Raw genomic sequence first — 16,468 nt, forward strand, 5'->3', positions numbered from 1 at the left:
TCAGTTAAATTTCACATCTGTAGCATGTCATCTTCATGGTGTAGTAATTTTAATGGCCAGTAGTGTAGAAAGAGAGCAAGAACTTAAAAGCTAGACTGAATACTGTTTCCTGTTGTCTATTTCTGTATGCCACGCATTGGTCCATTATAAAATAGAGAGTAAGACCCTCGGTAGACCAAAGGCTTCCCTCTAATCAGCATATAAATCCCAAGATGTTAAAACATTATGCATTGTGAATGTTACTGTCAAAAAACTGTATTCTGATGTATCTTCTACTCAAAATGGGTGAGTTTGTGTCATTTGTCAGTATCTTGTATGAATGCAAGTGAGGACCACGTGATGAACCCTGCTTTGAGAAGTGGGTAATAGTCAGTTCAACTGACTGCAGCTTGTTGTCTGTAACTTCCTGCCACTGTCTACCCCAGTTTTAGCCATCACCTGTTTTGTTGCCCAGGAGACCACAGCAGCCTGTGAGTGGGGAGAGGGAGGGGGAGTGACACATTATAGTGAACAGCTATGTTTTCATGGTAGGCTACATTTGTTGCTGTCAGCTACCTTTGTTACTTCCATTCCAATCTTTGTAGGTGCCTAGCAGTATGCCACATTCTTTACCAGCCTTTATAGGAGAAGGATAGTGTGTTGCACCATCTTGACTGTATTTGTTTGTTTGTGTTTTCAATTTTATGGCCTTCATTGGACCACTCTAGCCAACTTTATACAAAGAATTTTTCAGTTTCGTGTCAGCCCAGTACTTATTCATTCTCTCGGATCTCATCCTTCTTTCTTCATCGGAAATCACCCTTCCTATTGTCTGTTGATTCTCCTTTGCAGTCTGGTTTGTTTGTCTGTGAATTTCCTGATTTTGTCAGTTTTGTTTCTCAGGTCTTCCAATGTCATCTGTAGCTCATCCATATCTTCCTTGATTACTGTAATCCACCTAATGTTGCACTTACTATTCCACAATTTTTCTATTATTCTCCTGATGATCCTGTTCTCTGGTGTTCTGATTAGATGTCTGAAAATAGAAATACATTTCTTCCTGATTGTACTCATTACTGAATCTATTTCCTTGTAGACTGTTTCATTTGCAGCTACTCTCCAGTGTCCATCTTTCTGGTACAATTTGTTGATGCACATTCTGATGATCCTTCTCTCTAATTTGAGTATTTTGTCTATTTGTGGAGTGTTAGTTGTTTTAAAGATGGTTTCACTTGCGTACGTTATTTCTGGTTGAGTGACTGTTTTGTAGTGTTTCAATTTTGTTGCTATTGACAGACTCTTTTTGTTGTAGGTGTACTTGGTGATATATTGTGCTCTAGTCAATTTGTTTATTCCGTTATGCCATGTTGGCTTTTCATTGAGGTTATATGTTATGATTTCTCCCAGATATTTAAATTTATCTACGACTTTGATTTCTAGGTTTCCTATGGGGAATTTTGTGTATGAGTGGTGGGTCAGTTAACATGATGACTATTTTTTCAAAGGATATTCAAAGACTAATTTTCTGTGTTATTTCCTGTAGTGAGATGATTTGTTGTTTGGTTTCTTGAATACTGCAGGACAAGAAAGCAAGGTCATCAGCAAATCCTAGACAATTTAAACTTATGTTGTGTTTGCATCTTCCAATTTGGATGTTCTTTGGGTTAGTCTTGTACCATTCCCTCATTATGTATTCTAAAGCACAGTTGAACAGCAGGGATGCCAAGCAATCTCCTTGTCTTAAACCTGTTTCTGTGATAAATGGCTCAGAGAGTCCCCCCTGAACTTGACTTTTGATACAGTGTTAGCTAAGATGAGTTCTATCAGCTTGATTAATTTTATATCGAGCCCAAAATTTCTTAAGATTTTTAACACTGAAGGCCTATGGATACAGTCATATGCTTTTTTAAAGTCCACAAAGGTTATTAAAAGAGGTTTATTTCATTTCTTGTAATATGCTATGGATAATTTTAAAGTGATGATCTGTTCTGTGCAGCTTCTCCAAGGTCTGAAGCCTCCTTGGTATTCACCTAATTCTTCCTCTAGTTGCACTTTGATCCTCTTGTATAGGATTCTGGAGAAAATCTTATATGTGCAGTCTGTAATTATCTGGGTTGCTTTTATCTTCTTTTTTGTAGAGTGGATGGATTATGGCTGTGGTCCAATGTTCGGGAAACTTTTCTGTTATTCAGATTTTTGTTAGGGCTACATGTAAGGATATTTGAACTGTATCACTGGAATATTTCCACATTTCTGAAAAAAACTTGGTCTTCTCCACATGCCTTATAATTTTTCATCTCTCTGAGTGCCGTTTCCACTACTTGGGTTGTTGGAGGATTTATGAGGACTATATTATATGTTGGATGCATTTGCTGAATAGTATGCAGAGCACTGAGGGAGTCCAAGCAGACAAGAAAGTTCCCTCCACCTAGAAATCTCATCTCTTCCAGAGCCTTCTTGATAACCCACAGCTCTGCAGAGTACACTGAGACTTATTACCTTTTTTTTCCAAAGTAGCTTCTTTTTCTCTTAATGTTTATAACATACATCATCCTCACTACAGGTGGCATGTAATCATCCTTAGGTGTTAGTGTCCTGCCCTTCCTTTTAATTTTCCCCTACCTATCTCTCATCCTACCTGAGGATGGAACAATTAGTTCCAAAAGTGAGGTAGTGTGTCACTTTTATACTGATTTTCAGAGGGAGCATTAAACAATTTGGGGGGATATGAACACAACAGAAGACAAATGAATAGCTTTAAGATCTGAAACAGTGAAGGCAGTAGAGGATCGAAAGGTAAAAAGATAAGATGTAGTAGAAATCTTTGAATAATACAAGAGATGTTGAATTTAATCAATGAAAGCAGTTTATCATGGAAACATCATTATTAATCAGACATTTTATTACTCTTTGGATTACACAATTGTGACAGTGTTTGCATATGCCCACAGTGTTTACATTTACATCTACATCTACATCTATATTCTGCAAATCACCATGAAGTGCATGGCTGAAGGTACATCCCATTGTGCCATTTGTTAGGGTTTTTTCCCATTCCATTCACATATAGAGCATGGGGAGAATGATTGTCTGAATGCCTCTGTGTGTACCATAATTATTCTAATCTCATCTCATGATTCCCACGTGAGTGTCATGTAGGGGGTTGTTGTATATCCCTAGAGTCATGGTTTAAAGCTGGTTCTTGAAACATCATTAATAGAGTTTCTTGGTATAGTTTAGGTCTATCTTCAAGAGTCTGTTAGTTCAGTTCCTTCAGTTTCCCTGTGATACTTTCCCACAGATTAAACAAACCTGTGACCATTTGTGCTGCTCTTTTCTGTATATCTTCAATATCCCCTGTTAGTCCTATCTGGTGTGGGTCTCACAGACTTGTGCAGTATTCTAGAACCAGTTGCGAGAGTGATTTGTAAGCAATCTCCTTTGTAGACTGATTGAACTTCCCATGTGTTCTACCATGTGCTTTACCCATGAATAAGCCTATGTGATAATTCCATTTCATATCCCTACAGAGTGTTACAGCTAGGTATTTGTATGAGCTGGCCAATTCCAACACTGACTCATTGGTATGATTGTCATAGAATATTACTTTTTTCATTTTGTGAAGTGTGCAATTTTACATTTTTGAACATTTAAGGTAAGCTAGATCTGACTGAATATTTATGCAGCTTCTTTCAGACAGTACATCATTATAAGTAACTGCATCATCTGCAGAAATTCTGAGGTAACTATTAATATTGTCTGCAAGGTCATTAATGTGAGGGTTGGAACTTTAATACTGCAACTATTTATTTACAGCACGTACAAAAGAGATACATGTTTCAAAGTTTTACTGACCTTCAAAGTAGTCACCAGCATTGTGTATAACCCACTGCCAGCAATGTGGAAGTAACCCACTGCCAGCAATGTGGAAGTCATAGGATACTCTTTGCAGTGCCAGTTGTGTTAACAGTTTGAGCAGCACGGTCTATTGCCCGACAAATTTGTAGCAGTTCTGAAGCAAATGCCATGAAGTGTTTCTTTCAGTTTAGAAATTGAGTTGAACTTACAAGGGCTTAAGTCAGTGGAGTGCAGGAGGTGGTATAGAACTTAGCAGCCTCATCAGTCAAACAAATCAATAACAGCTTGCACTGAACATGCTTGAGCATTGTCCTGCAAAATGATGGCCAGGTCCTGCATAAAGTGTCATCACTTCTGTCTCTAGGCTGGTCATAGGTTGTGTTCCAAAAATGAACTGCATAGAGACAGAAGTGATGACACTTTATGCAGGACCTGACCATCATTTTGCAGGACAATGCTCACGCACGTACAGTGCAAGCTGTTACTGATTTGTTTGACTGATGGGGCTCCTAAGTGCTATACCAGCTACTGCACACCCTGACTTAAACCCTTGTAAGTTCAACTCGATTTCTAAACTGAAGAAAACACTTCACAGCATTTGCTTCAGAACTGCTACAAATTTGTCGGGCAATAGACCGCGAAACTCAAACTGTCAACACAACTGGCACTGCTAAGAGTATCCTAAAACTTCCACATTGCTGGCAAAGCGTTATACACAATGCTGGTGACTACCTACTTTGAAGGTCAGTAAAACTTTGAAACATGTATCTATTTTGTACGAGCTGTAAATAAATAGTTGCCACTATTGAAGTTCCAACCCTCGTATACAACATGAACAGCTCGGGTCCCAACACACTTCCCTAGGGCACACATGGAGTTACTTCTACATCCGACAATGACTATCCATCCAAGATAATGTGCTACATCTGTCCTGCCAAGAAGTCTTCAGTCCAGTCACAAATTTCACTTGATCCCTATATGATCATGCTATTGACAATAAATTTAGATGTGGTACTGAGTCAAACACTTTTCAGAACTCAAGAATTACTGCACCTACCTGACTGCTTCAATCCAGAGCTTTCAGTACATCATTCGAGGAAAGTGCGAGTTGGGTTTAACACGATCAATGTTTTCGGAATCCGTGCTGTTTGGCACGGAGGAGGTCATTCTATTCAAAATACCTCATTATGTTTGTGCCCAGAATATGTTCTGAAGCTCAGAATATGTGTGTTATGGAGTATGGAGAGATTTACTACCAGTAGGTTGGCCCGTGGCCACACATCATCTGACCAGAGGAGCAGCATCAGCTGGGGCTCCGTCGAGGCACTGACCCGGCAGCAGTGGCGGCCCACGATGCAGATGGAAGACAGCTCGGTTGCTCAGGGCGTAATGTGTCGAGGCACTCAGAATTGCACCAGTGTCTGAGCATATGTGAGATATCTTTCAGCTACAATGCCCACATGTGCGAGTGGCAGTGATCAGCATCAATGTTTGCCCACCTAGACGAGACGAGACGAGCGAGCAGCTGCACTGCCGCAGGCTCGAACTCTAGGCTGCTGAGGTAGGAGGCTGGCACTGCGTGATGGTTTACCTGCTGGAGGCTCACTACCCGGAAGGCAGGAAGTCAGCAGCATAGCAGCTGGTAAGTCCACTGCTACTAGGAATAGGATCCAGCTGTGGCACCTCGCAAACCAGTGTCGACACTTAGGCTGGCGTAACTCCCCCCTTGTAGGTGGTGGCTGGCTAATGGTACACATCTATGTAAAAATGAGGGGAGTCACATAGGCTCAGCTTACCCCTGTTATGCCACATTGTTGATTTCTATCCTGTAACCCAGAACAGTATCCTGTGTGGTAATCAGGGCACCAACACTACAGTGGCCCTGCTGTCTATTGTGCTGGCAGTATTGTGCACTATCTAACTGGTCAGTGCTGTGGTGCTGGTTCTTACTGCATCAACAGGTTATAATTTTGTCTGGCTGGCCCTCTTCCACCTTCCTGCCGACGGTTTCTCACAGTAACACCGGGCAGTGTCTTTGTCTTACTCGAGCACGCAAATAAAATAATGGTGGTGCTATAGCAGAGAATGAGCTGGGTAAAAATTAGATTTGCATGAAATGAATAATAATGAAGCAGAAATGACTATAGAAGAAATGCAAAGGTGTTGAAGCACACATAACTTGAGAAAGACAGATACATCATATAGGAAAATTAAAGAAATGTCCCTGAGAAAGAAATTATTACTTCTGAAAGATAGGACAATGCCATGTACTTTTTACATGTCTGTAAACAGTATTACATATTTCACCTCCAGAATATTAATACTGGTCAGCAATTCTGTCACATTACTTATTAAACATATGTAAAACAAATTAGAAGTAATTTCCATAATTATCAGTGTGAGTATATTAATAGGTTGTGAGAACACTTTAAAGAACTAGTCTGTACTGGCTGCTTTTGCCTGTTACTGTATAATGTGACTCGTTCAGAAATTTTAAGCTGTGCACTAAATAAAATATGAAAACTTGGTATTCTATGACTACAGTATCAGTGTGTCACAATGGTAATTCAGCAACTCATACAGATATTTGGGTGTAAAGACTTAGAGGGATATGAAATGAAATGAGGTGACAAAGGCTTTTCAATTGTGCCATCTGCTCTTACTCTGTCAGTGCCCTTCAAAACCTCTGTGTGCTGAACACCGCCCACCCCTCAGTGCAACGGGTCCAGGAAAGCTGTCACTTGCTCACTCTCGATGGAGCCACTGTGATTTTTATGCGGGTTCCTGGTCGTGTCGGTCTGACAGGAAATTAGGCCACTGATGCTGCTGCCAAGGTTACAGTCCTCGTATCTCAGCCTGCTATTTCTTACCTTCCCCCCGATGATCTCTATGTTGCCGTCTGTCAGCAGGTGGTGTCACTTTGGAATCACCACTGGTCTTCCATCTCCAAGCAGCTTGGATGACCTCCTCTCAGCCCTCTCACCATGAGGAGATCATTTTAGCTAGGTTGTGTATTGGGCACTGTCATTTTAGCCATTGCCACTTGTTAAGTGGTGTTCCCCCACCACTTTGTGCTGATTGCACTCACCCTTTAACGGTCCCCCATTTCCTGACAGAATGCACTTTTTTTAGCCACTTATGTTCTCATTTGTGTTTGCTGTCTGAGTTACCTGCCATTTTAGCAAATGATGTGCAGGCTGTGTGCAGACTGTGTTTTAATTTTTATCCATTGTAGCGATATGGCGAAGGACACTTAATTTTTCGTTCAGGACCTCCATTTCTCTATGGTGTATTTTATAAATCTTTCTCCATGCCCCTGATTTCAGTTGTCTTTTCTTCCATTGATTAGGATTCATGTGTAGTTGTTTTTAACTCCTTTCTTTGTCTTCGTTAGAGGTGGCAAAAAATAACGTAACTGATAGAAATAACCGGTTACTGAGAAGTAACGGTTACTGCGATAACCGTTCCTCTGATTCTGACAGTTATTTCAATAACTGTTTAGTGTCAACAGTGCCTCGCGCCATCTGTTGACCGAAGATCGTACTGCGCATTTGGAAGGCGTTCTATAGACCATGGGAATAACTGTGAGACTGCGCGCCATCTGTTGATAAGAACTGTGTACTATTTCGTGGGCCTTCGTTACTTTTAGCATAAACAATTAAATAAAGTTAATGTCCGAGCCGTGGCTGATAGGAGCTGCAGTACAGGCATTAACAAGTACGGTCGTTCCCTTAAGCCACCGCCTTACGTGTTAATTTAGCTTGAACGGGTAGTAGAAGGAAAGTTACTTAGGAATTCGAGCGACTATGGAAATAACTGTCAGAGACCGGTATTCTCCTCTGGCAGTTATCGTTATTGGCTCGTAGTTCTAGTTCTCTGGTAGTTATCAGGCTACCACCACAGATAACCTGGAAGCTGGTAACGGAATAACTGTGTGTCTAGACGTTCCTGACTCGGTGACTCCAGTTAAAGGTCGTAGTACCAGGTGATATTTCCAGAGAGGATAGTAACTGGAGCGAACAAATATTTTTGTACTGCTACGGAAATAGCCGCTGGCAATCGCGAATGACAAATAACATGTCAGAAAGTATAACATAATACAGTGGAATATAATAATTATTATCCTCATCATTTGTCAGGAGATTGTCAAAATTTGTGAATATATCACAGTAACTGCTAATATTTACAGAATTGGTACACTGACAGAATAAAACACAGTTACGTACTTTTAATAAATTTATCGTACACAGAATACCCGATCTTGACTGTTGCAACCAAGTGCTGTCAAAACTGAAATATAGCAGAATTTTTACCTAAGCTGGTCTATCAGTCTCTGTTACGATATTCATCTACAGAGTAGAAGGAGGGGTCAATGGAAGCGTCTGATTCCACCCGCCTGCTTCGACGTAAAGGTGTTGTGGTGTGTGAATGTCATTACGGCACGGTGTTTATGAGTTGGTTTGTGTGTGTGTGTGTGGGGGGGGGGGGGCTTTCGATCTAGGTTGCAGTGCTGGAATTTGCTGGTGGTAATTAATTTTTTTTTTTTCTAGCTGTGATGTTTTGTGTATTTATGATGTATTGAATGTGATTTAATTTATGTAGGGATGATTGATTTGTGGACTTTTGGGATTGTGGTTTTATTTTTCGCAGTTGTAGGTGTTGGTTTTTTGGCATCAGTAGCTGTGGTGGACCTATATAGGTCACCGGAAATGACCGATTCCCATTTTCATAGTTGTGTGTGTTGATGTTTTAGTATCGTCATCTGAGGTTGACCTATATAGGTCAAGGGAAATGTCTGATTCCAATTTTCGTACTTTTAGTTGTGAGTATTGGTGTTTTGGTATGGTCACCTATAGTTGACCTATATTGTTCAAGGGAAGTGTCCGATTCCTGCAGATTTTTGTTGGTGTAGCAGAATGCTGTATTTTTTTTTTTTTCTTTTTGTTCTTCATTTTGTGTTTTGGGATCATGGTGTGTTTTTTTTACTAGCTTTTCCTCACCCTAAAACCCCCAACTTCCCGCAGTTATCCCATTGGTTTGATTGTATTTTTGGTGGGAAATGTTATTGTATTATTTATATGTATCTTCGTGTTTGTTGCCATGTGTATGTAGTGACGTCATAGACACACTTAAAATAGCCATTTCCGGCATATTGATGATGGGTGGAATGAGACACTTCTGTATCAAATAGTCTTTCAAACACACTGTAAACCGTGCCTTATCTGAAACCAAGTTTTTAATGGTTGCTGACTTGCTGGCAGTTTATTGAAAATGCATGTTCCTGAATATTGGACCCCTTTTGGACCAAGGTAAGTAATTTTAGGTCTTTATGTAGACTGCTGTTCCCATTTCTAGTACTGATATTATGTATTAAGCTATTGGTTGGAAATACTTGTAACAAATTTCATAAAGGAATGAATATACTAGGAAGCAGTGGTTAGAATACAAAGTTCCTTGAACAGGTTCCTACATGATGTTCTTGAATTGATACCACAAACGATTTTTATTACACACTTTTACATGCGAAAAACTTTTGCTATGTTTGATAAGTTCCCACAGAATATGCTCCCTTATGAAATAACAGAATGAAAAAATGTGGTATGCCCTTCCCAACTGAATTTATTATCGAGTTGTAGTCCCAGAAATGTAACACTGTCAACCTTTTCGATCTGCATGTCTTCATATGTTATAAACATGCTGTCGCTGGAGAAATCGAGCAGTTTGCAAATCTGACATAAAACTTGGATTAGCGTACTCACACTTTCCCCAATAGGACTAGCTTTTACAGCACAGGAGTAAACGAATCTGTCACATTACGTATATTTTTTGTTGTATTATAAGGCTGTACACTTTATTCTATTATGTGAGCAGCACAAGAAATTAAGCTTCGAATTTAACCTACAGTACTCAGTTTACATATTACTTCATACTTAAAAACGCACGTTGTTAACATTTTACTTAAACAGTGCTTTGGCGAAGTTCCGCGTACTTTCTGTCGCAGCTGCGAAGATAATATTTCTAATAGCGAACAATAACCTACAAACATATAATATGAAACACTAATAATCGTTCTAACATCAACTAAAATGTACTCGGAGTTAATAAGCTAAGGTTATGACATGATTCATACGACATTCCTGCTATTTCACACTACTCGCAGTTATACTGATAACTAAACTGATGGATTCCAACTATGTTGTTATTTAACTGTCGGAGTTATCGGTATTCGCTAGCGAAAAATAACTTGGCAGTTATTAATAACGGTTAACGATAACGGTTATCAAAGAATAACTGGAACTGTGATAACGGTTACTCCAGAATAACCGTTTGGCCCACCTCTAGTCTTCGTGTTCTACAGTTTTGACATGGGTGCCCGTGACCCTAGTTGTTTTTGTGCTCTAAAACAAAACAAAACAAACAAACTGCATAATTTGAGTTGTAAAAAAATAAAAATAAAAAAAAAATGTCTGATAGAGATTAAAGTTCAGAGGGAAGAAATAAAACTTTGAGATTTGCCAGTGACATCATAATCCTGTCAGAGACAGTAAAGAACTTGGAAGAGCAGTTGAAAGGAATGGATGATGTTTTGAAAGGTGGATGTAAGATGAAAGTCAACAAAAGCAAAACAAAAATAACAGAATGTAGTCAAATTAAATCAGGTGATGCTGAGGATTAGGTTATGAAACAAGACACTTAAAATAGTAGATGAAATTTGCTGTTTAGGCAGTAGAATAACTGATGAAGGCCAAAGTAGAGAGGATATAAATGCAGACTGGCACTGGCAAGAAAAGTGTTTCTTAAGAAGGGAAATTTGTTAACATCAAATACAGATGTGGGTCAGGAATACTTTCCTGAAAGTTTTTGAATGGAATACAGCCATATATGGAAGTGAAACATGGATTATAAACTGTTTAGACAGGAAGAGAATAGAATCTTTTGAAGTGTGGTGCTACAAAATAAAGCTGAAGATTACCTGGGCAGATCGTGCAACTAATGAGGAGGTACTAAACAGAATTGGGGAGATGAGAAATTTGCAGCTCCCAGGTGGTATTACATATTCCAAGACATCAAGGTATCACCTGATCAGTAATTAGGGAAGTGTGGTGGGTAAATATGTGGAGGAAGACCAAGAGATGAATACAGTAAGCAGATTCAGAAGGATGTAGAATGCCATAGTTATTTGGAGGTGAAGAGGCTTGCACAGGATAAAATAGCATGGAGAGCTGCATGAAACCAGTCTTCTGACTGAATACCATAACAACAACAACAATAACAATAACAACATCAACAACAATTTGAGGTGCAGTTCTGCATAGCAAACTGTGAACTCAGTAGTGATAAAAGTGGTGGTTGTGGTAGCGATTTGGCGATGGTCGGGATGCTGATGCTCTAAGGTTCACGGAAGTTTTGTTTGAAAGTCCTATTCATTTGATTTTGCTTTGCAAATCTTTCATATAATTTATAAAGCACATTACATTTTTCTTTAAATTTTCTGTTGCAGCAATTTCTTATGAGAAGATAGTTTGTGGCTGTTTTTCTGTGTATCCATGTCACAACACGTGTGTGTGATCTACAGTTTTCGTGCCAACATTTATTGTGACTGCTGACACAGAATTGGTGTGCTAGGGGAATCCTGGGCGCACTGTCTGCCACGATGTGGAGTGCCCGCCCCCTGCATGCCCAGCACGGGACGCGGTGCTAGTGGCAGGCGAGTGCTGTCCTCGCTGCCCACCCTCGCCTGGCTGTATCCATCGGGGCCGCTTCCTCTACGAGGGCCAGCTGTGGCTCAACCGTGAACACGGTTGCCACTCCTGCCTCTGCAAGGTCTGAACGTGTGGTATGCACTTTCGTGTCATGTGTAGTTTGTGCACTCTGCAGATCGGTCAGCTTCTACACGTACGTCAGTCTCCCGCAACGCGAGATGCGTACGTCATGAAATATTCTTGTCAAAACCTTGTTTTCACCTTCATTATTTTCCATATCCTCTTTTTCTTCTTCTGTGCAGCTCATTGTTAGCTTGTAGCACAGAGTCACAATTACAAGGGTGGTCTGTAAAGTTCTTTGCCTCACCATAGATTACAGCACCAGATGGATGATTTTTTTCCACAGAGGTCGATACAATTTTCTACATGCTCTGTGTGAAACTGCAAGTCATTCCATCCAATAATTCACCATACACAGCAGTTTGAACAAAGTGCAGTGCTTGAAATCTGAGAAATGGTGAAAATTGAGTATCATATAGTGACAAAGTTTTGGTAGAAGAGGGCTTGACGCCAGCTGAAATTCAATTAAGGCTCATAAATGTGGACAATGAATCTTCTTCAATTTACACTGTGAGTAATTGGGCTGCCAATTTTAAATGAGGCCATGGAGGTGTTCCAGTTGATTGCAGTAAAGACATCCGAAAAGTGTAACAGCATCAGACACTATTGGAAAAAATGCACAGTATGAACCTGGAAGATCAGTGTCCAAAGGTATGTGACATTGCCAAGGTCATGGGGATTTCAAAAGAATGAGTCTGCTTCATTTTGCATGAAGAACTGCACATGAAAAAGTTTTGTACAAGTTGGGGGAGCAGAAATGAATTCACATTTTTATATATTTTTGTAGTAACCAAATGATACCTACCATTTATATTCAACAATGTGTGCAACATAGGCAGAATCAAAACAGCAATTGAATCAGTAGACAGAAGCCAGTTCTTCAGTTCCAAACAAGGCAAAGACAATGTTATCAGCAGGGGAGATAGTGGCACTGTAATAGTACCCCAAAAGGACATCTACTGTTACCATAGTAATGCTATGTGTCAAAAATGGACATTAGTCTTCTTTTACTGGAGTATGTAGATTAGAGGTTATGTTCCAAGCAAAAATTTAATACAGACAGTATTCCAATATACCTGTGCTGCAGATGACATCTAGTATTAATAGTAACTTCCAGATTTCTTGTGCTGGCCAAAGGGCATACACAGTGTAAAAGAAAGTTAAAATACATATGTAACCTAAACAACAAAAAATCTGATATCAACACAGTATATACACTGAAGAGCCAATGAAACTGGTACTCCTGCCTAATATCATGTAGGGCCCCGCAAGCACACAGAAGTGCCACAACATGACATAGTGTGGACTCTGCTAATGTCTGAAGTAGGGCTGGAGAGAATTGACACCATGAATTCTGCGGGGCTATCCATAAATCTGTAAGAGTACGAGGGAGTGGAAATTTCTGAGCAGCGGGTTGCAAGGCATTCCAGATGTGCTCAGTAATTTTCATTTCTAGGGAGTGTGGTGGCCAGCAGAAGTGTATAAACTCAGAAGAGTGTTCCTGGAGTCACTCTGTAGGAGTTCTGGATGTGTGGGTGTTACATTGTCCTGCTGGAATTGCCAAAGTCTGTTGAAATACACAATGGACATGAATGGATGCAGGTGATGAGATAGGATGCTTACGTACATGTCACCTGTCAGAGTTGTATCTAGATGTATCAGGGGTCCCATATCACTCCAACTTCATGCCCCACACCATTACAAAGCCTCTACCAGCTTGAACAGTCCCCTGCTGACATGCAGGATCCATGGATCCACGAGGTAGTCTCCATACCCGTACATGTTCATCTGCTCGATACAATTTGAAATGAGACTCATCCGACCAGGCAACGTGTTTCCAGTCATCGACAGTCCAATGTCAATGTTGACAGGCCCAGGTAAGGCATAAAGCTTTGTGTCGTGCAGTTGCCAAAGGTACACGAGATGGTCTTTGGCTCCTGAAGCCCATATCAATGATGTTTCATTGGCTGGATTGCTTGCTGACACTTGCTGATGGCCTAGCATTGAAATCTGCAGCAGTTTGCAAAAGGGTTGCACTTCTGTCATGTTGCACGATTCTCTTCAGTCGTTGTCGGTCCTGTTCTTACGGGATCTTTTTCTGGCTGCAGCGATGTCAGGGATTTGGTGTTACACCAGATTTCTGATATTCACAATACACTCGTGAAATGGTTGTGTGGGAAAATCCCCACTTCATCGCTACCTTGGAGATGCTGTGTCCCATTGCTCATGCCCCGACTATAACACCGTGTTCAAACTCACTTAAATCTTGATAACCTGCCATTGTAACAGCAGTAACTGATCTAACAACCACTCCAGACACTTGTAGTCTTATATAGGCATTGCCAGTCACAGCACCGTCTCGTGCGTGTTTACATATCTCTGTATTTATTTATTTATTTAGCGTATGGCTCATAACATCACAGTAAAAATTACAGAAAAACACGATTTTTAAAAAAAAATCACATATGTATAAACAGAGCAATAAATAACAGTTTGTATATAAGGACACCACCAATTGTAAATTTACACTCACAGAAGAGCAATCACAAGCAGACGTCCAGCTTAGATAATAAATAGTCGATTGCCTCTTGGGTCGCCATTAGGAAATCCTGTGGGTCACCCTCGTATGCCCTTAGTGGGCATTCCTGCACGATGTGTTTGACCGTCTGTCTCTCAGCGCCACAGTCGCAAGTGACCGAAGGAAGTTTACCCCATCTCTGTAAGGAGTCGGCGCATCTCCCACAGTTGGTTCTGATGCGATTAAGAGTTGACCAAACTTTGCGAGGGCAATCAAATCCTTTTGGTTTACTAAAGATGCATGGCATACTGTGGCAGTTTACTGCTGTTCTGCTCTCCCATTCCTCTTTCCATCGGTCATTTATTTTAAAGTTGGTTTGGTGCAGAGCCTGTGCGGTCTTTAGTGGAGGATGCCTAGACCGGAGTCGGTTTCCTTTGATGTCGTGAGTATCTTCATGGATTTGTAATCGAGGGTTGGTAATGATTTTTTGAAATTCTCTAACCAGAGCGTGTTCACAGCGCAGGTTAGGAGGGGCTATGTTACTGAGAACGGGCAGCCACACTGTAGGAGTTGGCCTGATTGTGCCTGATATAATACGCATTGTTGCATTAAGTTGGCTATCTACCATGTGTGTGTGTTTGCTGTTGAGCCACACTGGGGCACAGTATTCTGCCACTGGATACACCAAGCCAAGTGCGGATGTTCTTAAGGTAGATGCTGTGGAGCCCCAAGTGGTGCCACAGAGCTTCTGCAATATGTTGTTGGGTGTTTTAAGTTTCACTGCAGTTTTCGTCAGGTGTTCTTTGAATGTTAGTGTGCTATCTAGGGTAACCCCAAGGTAACCTGCCCCACATCACAGTGAAACTGAACGACAGACAAAGCGCTATGCAAGATATCTCTGTATTTCAATATGCATACCTATATCAGTTTCTTTGGCACTTCAGTGTATTTTCACAAATGCCATACACCAACTTTCTCTATTGAATGTAAAAATACTTTTTGTTTACTCCCACTTGTGTAGGGAGAGATGACCATGGCAATATAATAAAGTAAATCAGAGCTTGCATGGAAATATTTAGGTTTTCATTTTTTTGATGTGCTAGTCAAGAGTTGCACAGTCAAGAAAGAGTGTGAAAATAGTTGTATTAACCCTCTGCCAGGCAATTAATTGTGAATTGCAGAGTTATAGGTAGACATAAATGCATATGCAGGCAGTCGGCCGTGGCCTTGTTGAAAGAACCATCTGACATTTGGGCAAAGTGATTTAGGACAGAGCACAGGCCCCTGTCCTCCTGAATCTGAGGGCCATGTCTCAACAAACTCACCACATCATCAGGTTGTATACATTTCTATTACATTTGTACTTAGTTTGAATAAGTTAGCTTTTTCTGTTGCTAACATCAAAAATACACTGAAGTGACTAAAGTCGTGGGATAGCAATATTCACACATAGAAAGCAGTAGTATCATGTACACTAGCTATAAAAGGGCAGTGCATTGGCGGAGTTGTCATTTCTACTTAGGTGATCTGTGTGAAAAGCTCTCCGACATGATTGTGGCCACGAGATAGGAATTAACAGACTTTGAATGCAGAATGGTGGCTGGAGCTGGATACGTGGGACATTCCATTTTAGAAATCGTCAGGCAATTCAATATTCCACAATCCACAGTGTCGAGAGTGTGCTGAGAATGCCACACTTCAGACATTACCTCCCACCACCGACAACACGGTGGCTAACGGCCTTTACTTAGCAATCGAGAGCAGCGGCATTTGCTGTGAGTTGTCAGTGATAATAGATGAGGAACACTGTGTGAAATAACTGCAGAAATCAGTGTGGGATGCACAACATATTTATCCGTTAGGAATTTGCAGCAATATTTTGCATCAGCAGGCTACGGTAGCAGATGACCGCCATGAGCCCCTTTGCTAACAGCATGACATCACCTGCAGCACCTCTCCTGGTCTCGTGACCGTACTATATCAGTTGGACCTTAGGTGACTGGAAATCTGTGGCATGGTCAAATGAGTCCCAATTTTGGTTGGTAAGAGCTGATGGTAGGGTCTGAGTGTGGCGCAGCCCCCATGAAGCTGTGGATCCAAGTTGCCAACAAGGCACTGTGCAAACTGGTGATGGTTCCAAAATGGTGTGGGTGTTTGCTTGGAATGAACTGGATCCTCAGATGTTCGACTATTTGGAGGCCATTTGCCATATATATATTTGCCATATATATATGTATATATATATAAAAATAGAGGGAAACATTCCACGTGGGAAAAATATATCTAAAAA

The 16,468-nt window shown here is 40.7% G+C and overlaps 1 protein-coding gene across 1 annotated transcript in view; it reads left to right on the forward strand.

The window, feature by feature from the left end:
- LOC126106215 (uncharacterized) overlaps positions 1-16,468 on the forward strand; it is a 194,781-nt gene that overhangs the window by 143,301 nt on the left and 35,012 nt on the right. The window contains exon 10 of the mRNA XM_049912446.1: positions 11,464-11,661. Coding sequence (XP_049768403.1) covers positions 11,464-11,661 — 198 coding nt within the window. The remainder of the gene's footprint in view (positions 1-11,463; positions 11,662-16,468) is intronic.

This window comes from Schistocerca cancellata, chromosome 10, assembly GCF_023864275.1.
Source record: "Schistocerca cancellata isolate TAMUIC-IGC-003103 chromosome 10, iqSchCanc2.1, whole genome shotgun sequence".
NCBI lineage: Eukaryota > Metazoa > Arthropoda > Insecta > Orthoptera > Acrididae > Schistocerca > Schistocerca cancellata.